At 38.1% G+C, this 22403-nt stretch overlaps 1 protein-coding gene across 7 annotated transcripts in view; it reads left to right on the top strand.

Annotated features, from left to right (window-relative positions):
• Positions 1-22403, top strand: part of sick (sickie) — a 193147-nt gene that overhangs the window by 45886 nt on the left and 124858 nt on the right. For 5 of the 7 annotated variants that reach the window (XM_069112536.1, XM_069112538.1, XM_069112533.1 and 2 more), the window contains 2 exons: positions 1541-1658; positions 1946-1998. In XM_069112536.1, the coding sequence (XP_068968637.1) occupies positions 1541-1658; positions 1946-1998 (171 nt within the window). Of the gene's footprint in view, positions 1-109; positions 413-1540; positions 1659-1945; positions 1999-8205; positions 10049-22403 lie in introns of those variants that run through there. The other 2 variants (XM_069112540.1, XM_069112541.1) reach the window with 2 other exon arrangements.

Raw genomic sequence — 22403 nt, forward strand, 5'->3', positions numbered from 1 at the left:
ACGCGGGCTAACAGAGGAGAGGACCAATGTACGTGTCTGTATGTGTGTCTATGCGCGTGTGTATGTATACGTATGATTCGGTACGCACGGTGACTAATTCCTTTCCACCGTCAAGCTCCATCCTCTCCCGACCTATCTCCTTGTCTGGCCAGTTCTATTCTTCCTATTCGCCTCTTCTTTCTCCTCGAGCCTCTCTCGGGATTTTACACGCGAAAAATATCGGTGTACAGCCAAAACAATAACCTCTCAGTGCATCTATCCCGACGGGATACCTTTTCGCGACTTGCCTTTTCTTTTCAGAGGAAAGAAGCTCGACTGCGGGACCGGCCTTTTCTTTATACACTGCACCGCGGAGGAGATTTTCGCTCTTGGCGAAGGAAAGAGTGTAGAGCGCGCCTTCCGGCTGCTCGAGGTGATTAGGAACAGTTCTTGAGAGTGTACGTGTCGACTGAAGGAAGTCTTAATTGACTGTTTCGGTGTTTTTTCAACGTGTGTCCTTCGTTAAGATAATGGCAAAATAATAGACGGATATAAATGGAAACGTGGAAATATAAATGTTTTGGCCACCGTTTTCTTTGATTAATTAAAGATATGAGAAATTTTAGAGGAATTTCATAGAAGTTTCATAGGGGAATAAATTTTACGTTTAATTGGCCGTTCATCGCTTTTACGATATCTTACGAACGGAGTTAGGTTCTTTGTCTTAGTGAATTACGGTTCCCTATGTAATCGATGTTTTAATTACTTTTCGCTTATAACTTCGGTACGTGGTAAATGATCTTTGTAGCTTTGCATTTTGTAGCTTTTTACTATGCGCAGCAATCGTGCGAGCGATGTAATCGATTGGAATTCCGATTTCATGAAATTCAACGAAATCAATTATCATTAAATACGCAGAGGTTGATTTAATCGTAATGTCTCTGATAGACAGAACGCACCTGCAGCTCAAACGCGTTGCTCGTAAAGTATTGCTCTGTAGGCAGAACGATAAAACTATGCATAGCTTGCAAACAGGGGGCCATATACATACTTGGATAGGCTTTGCGTGCACCGCAGTTAATAAACGTAAGTGTGCGCCTACATGGTTGCAATAGGCAAGAGATAACGTTTCTATATCGGCTAACGTGCGAACGCGTGATTAGAATACGAATGAAAATATCGTGCTCCTTTTGATGATGATGACGAAAATCTATGGACAGACCGTCCAATTTCGACGTCAGATTTCTATCACTGTGCTATAAATTCGATTTATAATATAGCAGATGCGATCGGTAACGTTATACATTTTTTAACATATCCTTATTCGCTAGAAATTATTATTTTCAAATTTTATTTTGGTTTCTTTGTTAAACAGCCAGTGTAATCCGCATACACGTGCAGTCCGTAATCTCTATAGTTCTTGTTGAAATTCTATAAATACATATATTAATTGGCGCAAAATTTATTTTGATTTATAGAAACGAGATTGTATCAGACATTGAATTAACTTGTTAAATTTAAAAACACCATGTCAAATTAACGTGAACTATTTTTTGTGCAGATCTATACCGACTGGGCGAATTACTATTTGGAGAGAGGTGGGTGCAAGAGAAGGGTGACAGATCTTCAGTCGGACCTTTGTGACGGTGTTCTTCTAGCTGACCTAGTTGAAGCAGTCAGTAAGTGAATTCCATTATTACATTGATAACCGTACATTTAGAAGTCAATGAGATTGGTGCCAATAATAAAGTGGCAAGTAACAGTACTCAATGGCCGAATCGTTTATGGTATTGGACAGTTACCCATAACACATAAATCGTCAGTAAAGTCGTTAGTTCGTGGGGTAACGTGGTCACGTGCTATACGCGAACACCATATGTGATGTACCTCGATAAATTTACGATTTGCTGCCCGTTAACCAGCAGAGGACATCTTTGTATTAATTATCGTATATTTCTCGTTGCAGCCAATCAAAAGGTGATTGAAGTAAATAGAAAGCCGAGGAACGCTCAACAAATGGTAAGCTTCTTTTTAAAAATTTTTGCGCGTCTACAGTTCTAGACTATTATGCAGTGGCTATGAAACATTGATACGTCATTCGAATTATAGTATTGCCTTTATATACAAATTAATTAGATCCAAGTAAATGAAATTTCCTGTCGTTTAATGGTACTTCGATATGATTACACAAATTTGATACTGTGGAAATAAAATATAAAACCTGATAAAAAAGAATCACTTCATTGGAAAATAAAAGTATGTGTCGATATTTTTTTGTAGCCATCGTAGATTGGTCTCATAATTAATTACTGGAGAAATGTGAATCAATTTCTGTGTACTCTGTGAGTATTAATATCACTCAAAATAACGCGTAATAATTCCTAAGATTGGTAACATTTATTCGCTTATCGACGGATGTTAAAATATTATTTTTGAAATATTTCATACCTAGAAGGAAAGTACAAAAACTTTAGCGTGAAGCGAATGAGACTCGATCACCACAGCATGCAGACGTTTACGACTTGTCTTTTAAAAATAGAAAGCCTATAACTGCATTCGGGGTACATAGATAAAATCTGGACGAATGTGCCACTCATCTACAGTTGCGCCATAGAAATATAAAATATTAATTCTGCTTGTAAAGAAAAGAAAGATTAATACGTTTTTTAGAATGTTGTATTCTTTAAATTTGCTTCGATATTATCATTTATTCGACTTAATGAATTTGTTATTTTCATTGTGAGAAATCTGAGAAAAATCGCCATGGTCTCAGATACAACTTTTGATACTTTATAAAGTAACCCAATTATTCTATAATATAAGGCATCGCAGAATATTTTTAATGATTTGAATTCGATCAAAAACTATGTGCACTATGTTTCACGACAAGAATACACGATTACCTTATCGAGTCAAAAGCCTATTAGAAACGTTGTTGTGATCTTCTTAGTCAGATTGGTTAGTCGTTGCATCTTGGATCTCGCTACTTTTCAATTCTAATGTCGAAGCCGTAGCGAAAGGACTAAGGGAAAGATCGGAGAAATGTGAATGGACAGACGAAGTGAGTACAGACGAGCATTTTATGAATCCCAACTACATCTCGGTGAAAACGAGCTGCGTCACATCCGGATAGATCGACAAAGTCGAGTTACACTTTGCGGGATAATGCCTCGTCGTGTTTTCTATTTGCATAATCTCGATAGAATGTGGTGCAGGTCGAAGATGACCGAAGATAACATTTGTAATGCAAAGTAGCAACTACGTATCTCGAAAAAGGTTGTATATTTCTAATAATCCGATTTGTGGTAAATTACATTTACAAATTATAATTTCTTCAATGTGAAGACAAAAGGAAAAGTGTTAGGATGGAAGATTTATGTTCACGGTAATTCGGTTTAATTAAATATTTTAGCAACGAGTTTATTTTATATCCTGCTTGAATCGGAGATTTTATGCTTGATACTTCCACGTTTAATATCATCGTTTAACGTCTGAGTACACTGTTCTTGGTAATTGTACAATAGACGAAAATTACATAAATTAATATACTAACTCGGTTGGTCCTTAATTCTAACGAGGCCATTTCCCATTTTCATAACCAGAGTCAATGGTTCGTTGTAGCTTGGTATCTTAAATGGCTCATTGTCAGCCGGAGTCAGCTGCGTTTAAACATCTCGCGTAGTTTCGCGATTTTAATGGATTTTATTTCTAACAAGCAGTACTTGTCCTGCGACAATAGAAAGAGGAATAATCTTCGCGATGTAATTACGTAATAATAGTTATATCCGCGTAGATGTGTAGGCGTAATAGGTAGTGCCTGTGACTGTGTCCAATCCATAATTAGTACGTGATCTTCGCTGTACGATATAAGAAGTGATTTAAGTAATGCGAAACTTAAAAAGCATCAAATTAGTTATATCTTATTATAGTCGCAAATATTTGTAAAAATCTTCTATATATAACTATGCGTCTATCTATACTTTTTGACGCACTTCTCACGAAAGATATGGATAGTTTCTATCAGAAAATGTGAAGAGCTAAATGTTAGAAAATTTAATTTGTTTCGGTTAGTACGTGTTTCGCCTGTCGATAGTGTTAAAAATTGTCTTTACAGAATTTAGGAAGTTGTTCGATGTTCAACATATTACTTAACCATTCGATGACCTAGTAAAGTTGCAGCAAAGTTACTTTAAACGTCTTAGAATAGAGCTCTCGGGTAATCTCTTTAAAACTTTTTCAACGTTCATGCCAACATGACGTCTAGCCTAAATATTCACAAATAGCATGTACCTCAGCAGATGTTGGGTTGGAAACTTAATTAAAAGAGGATCATTTCCTCAAATCATTCCAATTATCGATGCTATTTAAAAATATTATTAACAAAGAAAACTACAATTGATTCATTGCCACAAATATTTTACGAAGTACATTTTGAGAATTTTCCGAAAATTCTGCTACCCTTTGCTATACTAAACGAGCGCGATCCGTGGCAGACGTACGCTTTCCAATTTCGCGGTGTCGAGGGTGGACGAAGGAAAGAAGAAGGGCTCCGGTCTATAATTAAAGCAACGAGGTTGCGTCTGTGCTCGGTGCCACGCGGCTATACGTGTACACACGAAAACGTGCCCAAATGTAACGCGTATACGCGTTGAGGTATATGCACGGCAAAGCGCGAAACCCGAATCACGTGTTTTTCTTCAAGGTTCGCTCACGCAGCACGCGACTTACAGCACGTCACTTTACAGGCCACAGTGACTCCTGCGACACGTCCCAGTCGTAAACCAAAGGGAACGCGTACTTTCTAAGCTTTTTCCACGATAAACAGGAAACCGTTGATTGCTCCAAAACCTATGTTCTAGTTTGTCAGTTAAACTTTGCGTGTCTCGCCAAATCATTGTTCCAAATTTAAATTATCCTCGTTAAAAGAGAATTACTCCACGGTGCTTCGTTACATCGATATAGTTATCATAGACATTCTAATTTCCGAATAATATAATCTATTTTTCTTTTTATATTTTCTAACATTTTCGATATAGGATATCCGTAAAAGTATAATAAATTTTATATAGGATATTTATAAGAGAGTAATATTATAAGATTTTTTGATAATGTTTATATCTAAGGAAGTTATATCACTGGTTCTCGTCACTTTTCAATATAAATTTAAAACAAACCGTACACAGACCTAATATTGTTCAAGGCAGGGCTCTTATCACAAAGGATAAACACGATATACAAATAGGAAAACTTTGATAAATAATGGGATCGGTGTTAAAAAAGAAAGAGCGAATTTGTTTTCTTTCAAGCAGTTATTGTTTCCTTTTTATCGCGAGATTAGTCAAGTGAAAGAGGTTGGTGTTGTTTTTAAAAGAGTCATCGACCAAACCGGAATCGGTGGCTAGCATCGCATCTCTGACCATCCGAGCCGGTCCATCGAGATCTATTTCTATTTCACGGAGAGTCCACTCCCGTGAGTGTGAGTCATTCGGCGTATACGTTATTAGTCAACCAGCCGTCTTTTAACGATACCGCGCTAATAAATTATAAATATAAGCAACGCTTTAGAAATAAATAAATGGATTACATTACGGTAGCTATGAGAAAATTTTATTAGAGAAGCGCGGCTCCGCTTTGATAGCCATAAAAATATCACGTTTTACAAGCTCGCGTTAACTACGGTAATTGATAATTAAAGTCTTCTACTTCTTTATATCGTTCATCGTATTTTTCTCCTGAGAAACGTGTTAGTCTTTTACGACGGGATTCTGAGGAAGCTTAACAAAGACTAGTTCAATCATGAACGTTCTAAGAAAGTAATACGAAAGTTTATTACATAAAACTTTATAGAATATGGTTATTTGAAACAAACCTTTTCTATAAAATCTATATAATTGAAACGGTATATATTTGGCATGCAACGGTGTAAATTCTTGAAGAATTATAGTGATAATACACGATACGACATTATTATCAAAATACCGATTAATTTTGCGAACAGCATACGTAAAGATCAAAGATAATTTGATAAAAGTTATTTCGTAAATATTTGAAGTAATAGTTAATCGAATAGCTTTGTTACGAAAGAATGTGGACAAAAACCACATCCAAGTGCAAATATACTTACCCAATCGCCCGTATGTCCTTGTCTAGCAAGTCAACGAAAATGCTCGCCACAGGTGTCCCAGATATAGACGCGATATTTACACGGCAGGTTGGAAGAGAGATCGAGAGAACAGCAGGGAAACATGGGTGTGGTTTCCTGGGAAGAAATTTTGGTTGGAAATGGTTCTTCCTCTTCCTTTGGAAATAAAACAATTTACGGTGCAACGTTCAAACAAATGTTCACTCGCAACTATATTCTTCGTGAAATAGTTTAGACTTGAACAATATTCAATTTTTTTGCATTCATATCTACTTTTCGGTCAATTATTACTAGTCTTAGTGTTCGCATACGGGATATATTGATAGTATGTGGCTAGCTAATCATTACGAAGGAACGTGGGAATGAGAAAAATGTGAAGAAGAACTAGGCATTGCACCCACACAACATGCAATTTCCAACTATCCTTTTCGTCATCTTTCTCGGCTATAATTCTATCTCCTGTTCTTTGGTTAATTAGTGTCCAGCAGAGCAAGATTCCTCTTTGTAAGTGCTCATCTGTCAGTTTCTATTGGTTGTCACGCGAACCTCTATAAATTTTCTTTGTCTACAAATTAAAACTTCTTCGGTCATAACTCCTATGCAGTTTTACTTAGTGTCTGAACAAATAGCAATAAAGATGAAACATCCAGTTTTCGCAAGAAAACTCTCACGTGCTGATCAAATATTTCGCGATAAGATACGCTTGGTATTTCGTAATGTTTTCTAGGGCGTTGAACGCAACTTCGAGATATGTCAGATATGTACAGACCCTTGCAGTTAACGGATAAGTGTGTCTACTTTAATCTAGTTGTCAATTGTAATTGATGTAACACTGACTTTGATATTAATCGAATATATTTCATCGCCATCAAACTTTAAATCTTTACTGAGAAATTTTCCTGGTGCCGCGAAATACGAACCCTCGTAAATAAAATAAGCGACGTCGAAGCTAGTTTCTGGCAACTCATACAAAATGCACGCAGGGTAGAAAACGCGTTGACCGCTCTCGGCTCATGAATTTCCATCCAATTTACTTGGTTATTGTGTGTCGTAGGAGTTACTCCTTGCAGGATCCGGTCTGAGGGGATGGTCCTGTTTTCCTATGCTCTCTTTTTCCCACGAAAGTACAACATCAAATTAGGGAATATTTCAGAACTTCACAATGTAGCTGCATATCGAATAAAATGGAAATCTCATTGGCTTTCCAAATTGCCCGTGTATTATGCTGCAATCCTTACAAATAAACGGAAACTAGTTGTCGGAATCCATGATAATTTTCGAATAAAAAGAACAGCAAAATATTGCCAGAGCCATTTTGCACAATCGAACTAACACTGTTAGTAAAATCTTACAGCAACAAATTTGATAATAACGGCAATAAATTTTTCTATTCGACGTGAAATTATAAAATCGTACAACGTAAGATCTAAAGTCCAGAAATTGTACGTTGTAAACTGTACGACGGAAATCTACGCTCCAAAACTCGTCACTTGTCGATTCGCTATTACTATTTAACAAAGTGTTGTGCAAGAGGGTCCCAGTATTGCGCTTCATCGGATCGAAAATGTCTTCTACCCTTCATAAAGGCTATATATAGAGAAGCTTCTATCAAAACCCATGTCGAGAAAGCTTTGGAAACGCGCGAAGTAATCGAACCTTTCATCGGCAAGGACCGCAGTTACCGTAGCAAATTGCAAATACCGTGAAAGATTTCGATGATAAAAAAGGTAAAGAGGGATAAGACCTCAAAAGTTTCGGCTCGTTATTTTTATGGCAAACTGCTTCATCGCGGTACGAACTGACCCCACGTTACGAGCACCGGCCACGTGGATACCTGCTTTTAAGGCTCGTATACGCAACCAGCTACTACTCCACTCCCACTACCTGCTTATTTCTACTTCCCACTTTTATCCGCCGTCTCCTTCTTTCTCCGCATCCTGCTAACATACACTCTTCCATCTCCCAACCCGACCAATTGCGGTGTAGCTTACCTCTACCTCGTGTCTGCGTTCTCTGTCTCTTGTCGGTTAGTGTCTCACGAGTGATCCGGTAGCGTGGATGCTGTGCCGATCTCGCTGGAAACTTTGCGTCGTGCCGGGAAACGCATACGCGATATGTATCTTTGAGAAAGTTATACAGAATGTCATAAAATAATACCGTCAGTTTTAACAGACATACATTGTCCGAATTGAGTTTCACGTAACTGGTATTCCCTCTTTTTTTTCTTTTTAGATTTCATAATAAGTTTTACAGTGAGTGATCTTTGAACGTCGGTTAGTTGGAAAATTATCGATATTTTCTTATCTGTTACTTGTCGTTAACGTTTAAGAAGGACTACCGTTGTAAAAATGTTAGTCGGTGACAAATTTGGAAATTAGATAGTGCTTGTTCGATGCTGTATTTTTACAAGATGTAGAGAATTAATGGTAATAGCAAGAGCAAACAGTAAAAGCAAATAGCAAAAGCAAATAGCAAAAATACATTCGGACTCGGCTACTGGATGCGTTATATCTGTGGCCTCTATCTATCATCAAGTAGTACCCGACGAGTGGTGGTCTGTTAGTACGGATGCTGCAACAGTTTCCCGAGTTATATTTTCGCGCCAGTGTCGGTAAACACGAGATATCGTACGAGAGTGTTCTTGAAGTTTCAGAATTGAATGAAACAGCGCAGTAAAGAGAGACGAGTAAAATCGAATATCCTGTAAATTAAATACTCGAATTAACCACGAAGGATTAAAAATAAGGGATCAGTTGAAATGAAAATTTATGTCACGAGATTCTAAATATCGTTGGATTTAAAAAAAGAAAAATAGCATCTGGACGCGGTTTCGTTGGATGGATATTTCGTTTCACGTTACAACTCCAATTTTTCTGCGTTGCGCGAGATAAATGAAACTCGCTGGAGGAAGACGTAGGTCAAATGGAAAAGGATGGACCTTGGATTTTTGTAATCCTCGTAACGTGAATGGTATTACGTTTTATGTTCGCGATAAAATTTTCAGCCCTTGCTGAAACGACGTTGACAAATGGAACCATTTCACTCGATACTAAAAGAGATGCTTCGGGAAGGAAGCTCAAGAACGAGGAAGATTTGATACTCAAGCTCGTAACGCCTTAACGCAGTAACATAAAAACGATTCGATCAAAATGAAATATCAAAGAATCGTCAGAAGACGAAAAACGTGACGAGGATGAGAAACGATGGGAGATCGTACGAAACGTATAATCGAGGGTGCGCGATATTTAGTACGGTGTTCATGGTGTAAAGGATACTTTGAAAACGATACGACGATCAATCGTCCTGTTTCTCGTGACGCGGGTTTGTTCGCGTTGGCTTGCCACCTTATTCGATCTCTCGACGAGGAACTCTCTTTAAGGGACCACGGTTCCAGTGTCCCAGAACAAAGAGAGATTATTGCTATAAAAGAGAAAGAGAGAAGGAAGCAAAACGTCCGAGAATCTCCTTAAGAAGGTTTATAAATAGGCATGGCCAGTCGAAGCGATATTTTCGCTCTCTCGGTGAAGCGACAATGAATTGGTCACGACCACTGTGACGATAAATGCCCTTCGTGGCTACTCCTTAACAAGATTCGCTGCAAACTACGAACGAAATAACGATTTTCGATGTACAACGTAGAAATCGAAGCCTGTAGTTGCGAAAGAGCGTGTTGAAATTTCTTATTATTTCGAGTCGAACGTAGTTCGCGGAGAAATCCGTTGCGATTGTTTTGACAGTGTGCGTTCGTAAATTCTTAAACTGTTGTCGTTCGCGAATTATACAACGGTGATTCAAGAACAGCTTCAGTGGATCGAAATAGACTTTGATCTCCGTAAGTGTTTCTATTGTCGCCACGATGGATATCTGGAATCGGAAAAAGTTTCACGTACGAATCGAGCACGATAAAGAGTTCTTTGACGTTAACAGGTAAATTTTTTCTTAGTTTCGATATTTAAATTACCGAATGTATAGCATCGGCGCTATAAGGAAATAAGCTTCTATTACTTAGAATGTTAGGTAAAATAGAATTACGTTATGGCGAATAACATATTTGCCGTGGACGATAATGACGATTCTTAACGAAATTGTCCGTTTCTGCCTCGACCTTAGCCAGATCTGACACGATCACATGTACAGCGGTCGAACGACAAGAAAGTGCTTGCTCCGCGTCATTGAGCTGGTCGTACAATTTTAATTCCACTGGTAATAGAAATAATTAGCGTCGTCAAGACTGTAATTTCAATTTAAATTTCTATGCCACATACCGAGAGTAAGACTCGAGTAAGAGAGACCTGGGATTTCGAGACAAACGAAATAATACGAAATAAGTGGGTCGCTCTTATTCTTCGCGCAGCTTTACTCCGCTCTTTGCAATTAAACAAGAAACGTTATCATTTTTATTAATTTAAATAAATGTTCCTTTGTTGCTAATCCTTGAAACTGAAATTATTAAGAGCTTATTTGATGAATAAGCTGTTCGTCTTATTACACGTGTTCGTTAAATGTTTGCTATCACGTTTGAGATTTACTCGAAGAATGTCGAAGCTACATTATTCGACGTTAGTATTTAATCGCCGACAGTAAACATGCGAACGATCGGTATTTCTGTACCATCGAGTCGCTGCTTCAAATGAACGTAAAATAAATTACATAACCGCAGCGAGTGTCGCACAGGTCGCTCGTCCGTGTGCAGATTAATCTGCGTGTTCGTGCTTCTCGTCGAAAGACTGGCATACCTATTGCACTTATACGATCTTACGTAAATGATCCTACTTCCGTCGTTCCAAGGACTTAATGCTACATAAGGATCGCCTGGGATCGGAAGAAATAATATCTTTAAATGGAATAAAAAAAAAAAAAGAAAAATTATATCGTTACATATAACAACAGGGTATATAACTATCAGGCGATCCTTATGCAGCATTAAATTCTTGGAAGGATGGAAGTAGGGTCGCTATAATAAGTGATAGAACTTTCAACGAAAGAGTTTACAACTCGACGTAAACTTGGAACGATAAGCCTACTTACTGTAAAAGTCTGGAACGAAAAGTCCTCAATTTCTTGAACGCTTGTAAGACAAGGAACCGGAAAGATACGGAAGTGACTTTAACAGATTTGTTATTTGGTAACCTCGTTATTCGTATGAAAAAAATCTTAACGCGATCGTGATTGTTTTGTAATAGTTACAAAAAGATGGAACAAAAAAAGGCGGGATAGAAAAGGAAAAGAAGGTTACGACCGACATCGATGAACAACGCGTCAACTTTTACTCGGTTAGGCTGCGGTTTTACTTTTTACGTTGCAACAACAACGGCCTTCAGAAACGCCGGTCGCGTTGAAACGAATTCCAGCGCTTCCGGTATTCTTGGGCGGGAAACGTTCACGCTACGAAGCGAACGACACAGCGGTTTCGAGCTGTCTGAAACACAGTCACGTTTCTTTAGATCAGCTCTTTCGAAACGATTGTATTGTACGTACACACGTATTATTCCCGTGCCTCTGAATATTCACATAAACACAAATACGCACAAGTTCGTGCATATTCCTATTTAATTTTCACATCAGTATATGTGTCAACGTATAAGATGAAATATGATAGGATTTTAGAAGGTGCATTCATTACTTGGGCGTTTTACTCGGATGCTTGTTTTCCAGGTAAAATGTACGATAACCCTGTACATATACGCGAACATATCTGGTTTCTGGTATGTATCTACGGTTATTACGAACGTGCCAGAAGAGCAATTCTGTACGACGATTATTCGAAATAACAGCGTAAATGCAAATGAGAATAACTTGCACGTTAAATGATATTCGGCGTATTTCAATTTATAGTATTATTAGAGTGCTATGCGCAGTGTATCTAATGACGTTATGCAGATACAATCTTTATCGTCTCGGGACTTGTTTCAACGTCATAAAAATTATGACAGACAATTCGACTAGACATATTTTTAGTTGCACATTCCGCGAAATGAGGATAAAATTAACGTCCGTTCTTTGGATCATTTTCGACCGAATCGAGTTCCTCTATCGTTGGAAAATTTCTTAAATTTTTCGACAGATAAGAAAGAACCGTTATCGATATGATTTTTTTTTGATAAAAGCCTTCAATTCGATTGAAACGAAAGCGAATTTGAGACATAAAAAATTGCAGGATCGCAACAAGATTGAAGTGTAGAAATTGTGTAAAACCAATGTTTCAATTTAATTAATTATACCCAAGCGTAAATTGAACGATATAATAAAAACGAAGTTAACGACGAGTACGACGATACTTTTTATAGCAGCGGTCGCGGCAAAGGATAAAAGGGGAAAATCAACGAAAGCACGGTTAAATGTTATTCACCACGCATTATTTCTACAGGTTGAACATTTTCATGGGTGGCGGAAACACGAAGCGCAGCCAGCTTTTAACGCGTTTGTGTTGGCCTGTGAGCGCGATGCAATTTCATTGAAATTTGTTGGATAGGTCGGTTGCAAATTTTTCGTCAGGCCGGGGCCGCGGGGCAATCGTGGACAGAAACGAAACTCGAGTGCAATTAGTCAGACTATGGCTCATCGACTCGCGGTATTTTACACAGGTGTGCACGTACGCGGAATTGCGGCGGCCGCGTGCATCGATGCATGATCGTCGAATCGCTCCTCTTTCTCTCCTATCTGTATTTTCAACGAAAAGCAACTCTTGCGTTCGTGTTACCAACGAATTAGTATCTCGTTAACACGGCACCCCGTGTTCGCGTCGTTGTGTCCTTGCGCCTCCTACGTGCATGTATTGTTTGCGCTCGTTACATTTATACCGAAACCTGGAAAAATATCGTACGAAATTACCGCTATCTCGTTGAAATATCGCTTTAATACGGCTAACGTAACAGCTAACGCGGGAGAAATAACAAAACTCTTTCGAATAATTGTTGCAACAAAGATTATATATTATATGTTGCAACCAATATTATTTAGTGAATATTTTTTAGCTATATATCTTTCTAGAGCGCAGGTAGGCTACGCTGCTCGATCGAATCTTTTTCGTTAAAGAAATTTCTCGTGGATGTATCGATCAGTTATTCAAAAAGGAATTAAACTCCTGTGAGTTCACCTGCTGATAATTATAGATGAATTAGTAATTGTAGGAAAGCTATACACAGATATTTCTGTGTTTTCTCGTAAATTTCTTTAAAAAGAGATACAGCGTTCTTGAAATAAGAATTGGAGCATGCACTTCGTTATTAGGTTTTCGCGAGACTAAACGAAGCATAACAGCGGCACCTTGTTAAGAAACAGAACATAAAGTAAAGTTCTCGAAGAATCGTGCAAACAGACGTAGACAATGACTTTACAGCGTGTTTGTACGCGTTAAACAGCCATGGCTTCGTCATATTGTACAAAAATCCGGTGTCGCCTAGTAACAATGCTCACGCGTGCTTTTTACGTGCATTGTTGTCGACACGCGTTGAAAGCGCGGTAGGAAAAACGCTATGACGTTGTTGACGAATGAGGAAGAAAGGCTGCAAAGCCCTGTGACGGGAAATGCGAACGAAAAAAAGAAAGAGAATAGGAGAGAACGAAGCGGCGCCGGAACACTTCGCGTCTGCTGCATCGAATGCGTACGAGCATTTTAAACCTCAATGAAAGTCAGAGGAAAACGCGTCTCGATCGCTATACGTGTAACATTGTTTCGCTATATGAATCGCAAAGTGTAACAATAGTACGATTTCTACCTTCGTTATATTTCAAGTTTAAAAAATAAGATTCTGAAATCCTTGAAAATCTATCACATTTTTATCATATCATCTTCATCGATATTAAATTATGTTATTATTGGACGGAATAAATTTCTAAATTTCGTTCGTTTAATGAAAAAGTTAACATTGTATAAATAATGACAAATCCTTTTATTGCGGTCGTTACTAAAGGGTTAAAATCCTCGAAGAACAGCAGGAGGGCGTTTACCAGACTTTCTTGAACTTGGTCACAGACGTAATAAAGTGACGAAGTTACGATCTTCGCCATACTCTTTAAGCCAACTGTCGCAGGGGTGGCGGCATACTTAAATGGCTGGAAGCTTAAGGCGTTAATAGTTGCGTACGAAGAAATATTTCCACGTCGTCGCGCAGCAACGTTGCTCAGATACGTATCGTCCATCGCTATTATTCATACAGTATATCAGATCTCTTTGCTATTACGTATACATATATGTACATACGTCTGTTCCGTCTCGAGATCTCCTTCGGTCCCGTTCCGTTCGTGTCGCTCTTAACGATCCAACCAATCAATCGAGATTCCGCATAATCGTTGGCTACATTGCGTATGCATCCCCATTTTCGGTCCCGTTATGCTCCTCTTTCCATCTTTCGTTCTTTCTTCGTTCTTCTCCTTTCTCGCCTCTCTCTTTCTCTCTCTGTCTCTGTCTCTCTCTCTCTTTGTAATTTTACTGGGAGGACGCTGAAATTCACACGAGAAGCCAGCCAACGAGAGAAAAAAGAATTCCTGCGCCGCGTAAGCCAGTTCGTAAAGCTGCTTAATACGAGCCATTAAGGTGACAAATTCCAGGAATCATAATAATTCCTTATCGTTGACAAGAAAAAAAAAGCATAATAAAAGGGTGGTTTTATAGCTCGTCACGAACACTTACTTGGTACTTGCTTCTGTGTACTGTCGGAAAGTTAAGTGAAAGTCCGAGTTGCGTCAGTCGAATATACAAAATTCATTGTCCTATCGAGACCAGCACGAAATTATGATAATGCACAAGTGTAATTACGTATCTCACATAATAGTATACTCTGCATGTGAATGTTACTTAAGATGGCAATCACTGCAATAAGTGTTTAAGATATTATTTTTAAGATATCCTTTTAGCACGTTATAACTTCAGCTGGTCTCGTATCAGAGATGTAGTGAACGTATCGAATGTATTTTACGTGTTAAATACCGGAGTCATTTAGCACATGGGTATTTTTCTAGAACTAATTTTAGCATTTCTTTCAAGCATTTATTTCCAACTAATTCGCGATAATGTATAATACAATGAGAGAAGTAGTACGAATGATTCAGAGATAAGTAATTCCGCTGGAAGAAACGGTGTCTATCTCGCGAACGAAGTTTTTCAGTTTTCGTTAATGGAAATGTGAAAGTTTAATGTGTTCACGAAACGCATTGGATATGATTCAACGACCGATTGCGTAATTTCGTTGTGTGAACAATCGTCCGGGTGCTCACGGTGCGTTTGCATATCTCGCGCGAATCAAGCAGTTTCAGGTTCGTACGTATGTGTGTAACCACAGGAACATTAACAGAATTGAATGATATGTGTAAATTGTGCTGACGGACGATCGAACGATTAACAATAATTTGGTCAGCGCGATGATTTCGTCATTATCGTATCGTTGTCCTTGAAGGAAATTTCGCGTGATAAAATGCCTTGCATTCACCGTATGACATTTATATTTTTATACTAAAAATATTCAAATTGATTTGTTTCGAGATTCTTATCAATATTCGCATGTTCTACAACGACGATTAAAACTTCTACTAAATATTCCTTGCTTCGAAATCGAACGAAGGTTCGAAGAATAATTTACACAGGTGTGAAAATGCAGTTTCATGATTTTGCAATACTCTTCCTAAGAAATTGGACGCTTTGTAATCCGCCAAGTACTGTCTGCGATCTTTTCTTAGTATCGTTCAGCTGGCCAAGGTGAATCGAATTCGTTCACTTGCGCGGCCGCTGGCTGATCCAGGAAAACCTGATAAAGTAACGCGAGCCGTTCAAGAAGGCCCAACCGATTACGGAGCCCAAGGCGATTATTAGCTGCCGCTCGATATTCCTTTTTTTTTCGCCGCCGAGCCGCCCATTTTTTCTCGCAGATTACGCCATCACCGTTATGCACATTCCGTGAATTCCATGGGTCGTTGGGATCGTTAAACCCGTCTCTTCTCTGCCTCCGTCACCTAGATCGATTCGCTAGCCCCCGTATTCTATTCGATGACTCACATCGAGGAAACAAAGAAAGTAAATTGGTCTTTCTTTTGTCTAAGTCTAATATAGGATACGTAGCTGTTATTACGTATCGAGTATTTATTAAGCAAGTGATACAGAGCGTTCGACCGAGATCACCATGAGCTGTGTCAAATAGAGGATATGGAAAAGCGTGTAGCTTATGACAGTGACACCTGCGGTTACAACCTGAGAAAAATTAGCCGTAAGAAATTTAATGCAGGGCACGAGTTTCGCAAGTCTGGTTTCGCGTTGCATTACTATGTGGAACTGTTCGTATGTAAAGTACTGTAACAACCACAAAGCTTGTATAAATTTAACGTTAGTGTTTGAGCATGATTAGTATCGTTTCTATTTGCAGAGTCCACTATTCTTCATAGATATCACAACGAACCATGAATTTTCTATTATTATTATTTAACATCCGGTGTTTCGATCCTGAATTGATTATACGTTCTCGCATATAAATTTGATTAAATGCTAAGTAAACAATAGTCCAAATGAACTGTGCAATCGATTCGCAGTCGCTTGCTTACTGTTACCTGCCAACAGTGTTTCCTACGGTACGATTGCCAACTTGATAAGCTTAGAGCACACGGAATGAAAGTTATTCTTTGTAAATTAAGTATTTCCCACGCATAGTTACACGCATAGCATGCAATTTAGCGATATTAATGACTAAGAAAATTTCAAACAAGACAAATTTATCATGTAATTAGTAAATCAATCTCGTAGCTTATATTTGCATCTCCATCGTTCGCTCTTAACGTCGATTTTCCTTTAATAACACGTTTAGAAGCAATATACCGTGGAATTTGACTTTTTTGGTAATTGGTTGAGTCGATGTGCGGCGACAATTATGCTTCTTGTTCGATCAATGCGTTTTAGAAGCGCTTATGTACTTACCGATGATAGTTACCTTCTAATTAGCAGGATAATTGTTTAACATCTTCATTTCCCATGTTGAAAAGGTCCGAATATAGGCATTGTCTCAGGAAATGGGTTAGACTTGTTAGGAATCTCCCCGTTGCTCGAATGCAACTCACGTGAAATCGTCTGGCAGGAGCTTCGCGGAAACTCAACCTGAATTCCAATTCTCTAACCTATTCAGCGAGACAACCACCGTATCGTTAGTTCCAACGTAATTATCCATTTAATCCATTTAATCGAATTACACGTTTCGATACCTTTATTTTAGATTTCTCTTAATTGGTAAGAGCATTCTCTTCGATCGAAGATATCGATCTTCTATGATAGATATTCACGTATGTTTGGAGTTTAATAAATTGAACTTTCTTCGTAAGAAATTTGTGCAAAACTATTTTGATTCGAGAAAGCTGTAGTCCTTTGTAAGTAATAGTAACGTACGAGTATTCACGAGTACGAGTATAAATGTATAAATGTACGAGTATAAATGAAAAATATTTTAAATCCTACGTACCTTAACGTGTAGCGAAATATCGTGGAATGAATTTATTGTTTTCTTTGTTTTCTCCGGGTAGGGAATCAAAGCAAACGCCAACGGCAATTTTCCAAGTGGAGAGTACGAGCGTTTCAAACGACTGGGACAAGCACGCGAGAAATGTCTTTCTCCCTGATATTTGCATGTTCATATCTCTCGATATCCTTTGCCGATCACACTGTAAAATTCTGTCGCTCGAACTTTGAATTTCTGTTGTCGGCTTATGCAAATGAACGCAAGCCATCGTTTCATCGTTTAGATATTCATATAACTATTTATGAGACAATTTGTCTCGCAGAATTTCCTTTACTCCTAGAAATTGCTATATTTCCTAGCACGGTAACAAATTTATACATTAATATAAATAGTTACTCCATAAAATACTCCATGAAACGATGTAATAAAGCTGTATATCGCAATAATACCAATTCTTGTTGTAGGTAGTTCAATAAATATAATAAAAAATTTTTTATTAACGAATATCATTGACGCAAGTTGAGCGTATATAATTAACTGTCCTTTTTTTTATTGGACTATCAAATGTCACACGTAAATGTCATACTGGGCTCTTTCGAATTCTTAACGTTATATAACGTTATACATATTTTTGTATACTGAATCCATCAGCGTTATACTTTCCACGTGTACAATGGATCTTTTTGTGTATTTTCTTGTAACTACTATGCTCGCATAATTCCTTCAACAAGTGCAACTCATCGACGATTTTTCGATGACTTTGCAACAGCTCTCCTTCTCTTTCTTCTCTCTCTCTCTCTCTCTTTCTTTCCTCCCAATCATAACGTACTTTCGAAGACTCGAGACAGCCAACAGACTATTTTGCCACGTGCTAACGTACGCCCAAATCTCTACGTGACATCACGTATACTAATTTCTGCGGATATTTTTAAAATTATCCCCAAATCGTAGTTAATACACTAGGATGAACGTCCGATCTCTTGCGATCGATCCTTAGGCACTTTGCCACGCAGTCTACGGCTACGACACAGTTTGACTCACGCTTATCGTATATCACAATTGTAGTGTTTTCACTGGGTATAGCTTAGATAGCTTCGATGTTATATTTTTAGAAAAAGAGGAAATAACCGCGATCGCTGTGCTGTTCGTTCGCGTTTCCTCTTCCCCTTTTTCACTTCCTTACTCTCACGGTAATTATGAAACAAGGTCTGCATGCAACAGCGACTTGAAAAAGCACATGGCCCGTGACAAGAAAAGCCGGCCTATATCCGACAGATAAATGCGATGGCTGTTTAGCACCGAGGAAAGTCCCGAAGGCACGAGCCATCTCTAAAAATAATCGGTCTATCGGCTTCTTGTGTACCACGAAGCACCGAGATTAGGGGTAGTCCCTGCGCGTCAGCCAACTTTTCTTCCGTTTATGGAGTCAATAAAACGGGAAAGTTACAACTGCCGAACTTTATAATATCGTCTTTTTACGATCGTCGAGTGAGAGTTTACCAACCACTTGGATAAACAAGAAGGTGACGCGATAAGTGGAAAATTATTCAAGAAAAGAATCCTCGACTAGCGTAATAAATTTGTTCGACTTTGTTAAACATATTATAGCGAATTTTTGAATGAACGTTCGAATATAAGAAAACGAACGTTCCACGATTCGTATATTAATTCTACGAGAAGATGACACATATCGCTATTCCAGTCAACGATTTGTCAGTACATAATTTATATCGCTTGGTAACTAGCATCTCGACTTGTACGACTTATACCTGTACAGCGTATATGAACCAGGTATAATACTTTATGTTCATAAAATTTGTTACACGCGCAAATATATACCGTTAACGCGGCATTGCATAAGACGTAATTATGTCATGTTGCGAGATGCGCACTTAAGTGATTTATAGTTTGATTAAAAACACAGAGCGCTGGAAAAGGTAACCGCATCGAGTGCCCGATGGCTATTACGAAAAAGAACTTGTTACGTTAAGGACAAGAAACTTTTGCATCTTGAAATATCTTGATAACTGCCGCACCGTACACGCGTACAAAGAGAGCAATATTTCCTTTTCGTCGACAAGCTACGAGGAGTTTCGGTTTAACGGTACTATCGTCTTGTCAGTGGTAAAATTGACAGTCGAACAGATCCATTAAAATGATAACGTAAATAAGAGACTTTAACGAACGACTATCGATAAGCAAATTTCTCCTTCTATTCGATAAGGATCAAGAGAATTGTATCGTGCCGTTCCATATTAAACGATATTTAACGAAGCACGAAGTATTATTCTTTAATCGTCCGTTTGCGCTATTCATGGGAACCCATATTTTTTAAATTGGTAATGAATTTTTGATCTATTCTTTGATATCTTTGTTCGTTAACAATTTTGTCGTCAATAAAATTGCACTCCTATAATATAGTGTAAATTAATATAATTCCTCAGCGATACAAAGATAAGGGAAATATGTTATATATATATATTAAACAGATACTTTGTTCCAAGAAGTTTGCTTATTCTGCAAGAACGATCTCAAGCCTTTCGCAGAGTCTTCTCGTGCAAGCAAAAAATTGGTGGTATGGTTAATCGTGACTGTAGCTTTCTTTCTTCGATCACTTTTTTGTGTCCTACCAAAATATATCTCTCCGTTGAGCCCTGATATAAAAGAGTATTTAAATATTGAAACGATATTTGTATATCGGATAGCGAAACGCGTATTTATATTTTCAGAGAAGAAATATAATATAATTTTCATACGTAAAGAGTAAACACGTAAGATTCCATGGTCAGACTGTCCGGTCTCTGACAGCAAGTATCATTAAATTACATTACAAGTCGTTCTATTCCATTTCACCGGACGTTTTCTTATTCAGCGATTCGTCGCACGATTTAATCGTGTTAACTGGACACTACGAATTCAAACGTTCATTGTGTTAACTCTTGGGCCCGGTGATGGCGTTCAGCCAAATAAAAGACGGTCACTTTGGTAATTTTCATCTTTAAATGCCATAGTACACGCGCGATCTATCATCGCGAAAATAGCATGTGTCTTACTCGTTACAAAGCGTTCTATAAGCTGCGGCAAAATTTGCAAATTATAAATATTCAAATATTTATATTTCTTTTAATTATATAACGTTAGAGCTTTCGTTGTTCCATTACAAGTAGGCAAAAAATGGATAAAATTGTTACCCTGATGCTTGTTTAATGTACGTGTCAGAAATGATTATAGTAGCACGATAAATCGTGTCTTTACATGGAAAATACGATGTTCGTGATTAAAGTTTTGCTACATGTTTTACGATCAGACCAGGCACATCGCTAATAATCAGGTACTGACGGGTGTTCTGATCCGGAACCAAAGAAACCTCGAAAGTAACGTGTAGCTTTAGGCGACATCGCAAGAGCAGGGATCAGCCAAAGGCATAAACCTTGTCGGCGCAATTCATCGTTGAAATCCTGTCGCTGTTGAAAACGACGTTTCAACGTTGAAAATGTTGGGGACGGTTCGTGCAGAGATCGTACGAAACGATTCTCGTTTAAACCTCCATATAATAATTAAATATATAACAAAGAGTATTAAATATCTATTAACGTTGATCGCTAAATAATATAACTGCTGATATTTATAATCGTCGAAGCAGTCATACCGTGAGACTTTTATCTTTAAACAAATTCTTATTAAGTACCCAACAAATTATTTTTAAACGGTAAATCAATATTTTTGACGATAGCCTATCGTTCTAAGGAAGCACTTTATTTTGCGAGATATCTCCATTTGGCATTTTGTGAAAATACAAGTATAACAGAGCGTAGTAAATATTCCGCTCATCTTTTTCGATAACTCATTAATCCATTAACAACGTTGCGTTAACAACGTTTTATTTATAACTTTTTCTCCGTTACTCTGCTTTTTAAGAGTGTGATTACAAAAAGAAATTCGAACGATCGTTATATCTTGTTCCATCTAGACACTACGATTTATAAAACTCGAAGTACATACGACGCTATGATAAACTTGAATTACGAAAATCTTGTTCGTCTTCTGAATCGATGACGCTGCGTTTACTTTAACGCGTTGTCTCACTGCTTGCACCTTTAATGGGCCAAAACCTCGGGAACCTTGTGAACGCAGTGTAAAGTTCCCAATTAAATCAACGAGGAAGATCACAGTGGAAACTGGTCTGTCAATGTGACTCAACCGATCATCCGTGTAAATCTGATTTTTACGTGGATCGTGGCTACCACTTATCGTTCCAACGAGGATCTCTATTCCACTCACGTATCCGCGAGATGCATTCAACGAAAAACGGAAGGACAGGGGAAAAAATGAAATTATCTCTCTGCGAGTTTCGATTTCTGAAGCGCCGGTGCCGCCAAGCGACGACACCGGTTCTCCACGTCAGATATCAGATCCTCCTCGTCGGTTTCTTGCGCAATCGGCTCCTTCGACTTTTGTCTCGTACGATCGCGCGACGCGTAGGTATACCAAGCGTGCGCTCCATAAGGGTGTGTCGATAAACCCATATTTGAAGTATGTAATGAACTTGGTTGTAATAAAAAAAAAAGACGAAAAAGGTCAGTTGGAAAATTGGTTGAGTCAGCTTCTTGTTGTGCCACGATAAAAGAATCTCGAACGTGAGATTCGTTCGTATCAAGTATAATTAAACGAAGGCGATGTTTGACTTTGATCGTTGATGAAAAAGGCAGATTGGAAATTGAGATTTAAAATACGATATGCATATTCATGACGTAAAATGAACTCGATCGACAAGGGTATAGTATCAATTTCTTATTTTTCCATGTAGAAAGATGTAAGAAAATCTGTTTCTGGAGTAACGTCGTAATCTG

This window comes from Bombus flavifrons, chromosome 5 (assembly GCF_040668555.2).
Source record: "Bombus flavifrons isolate JBK064 chromosome 5, iyBomFlav1_principal, whole genome shotgun sequence".
NCBI lineage: Eukaryota > Metazoa > Arthropoda > Insecta > Hymenoptera > Apidae > Bombus > Bombus flavifrons.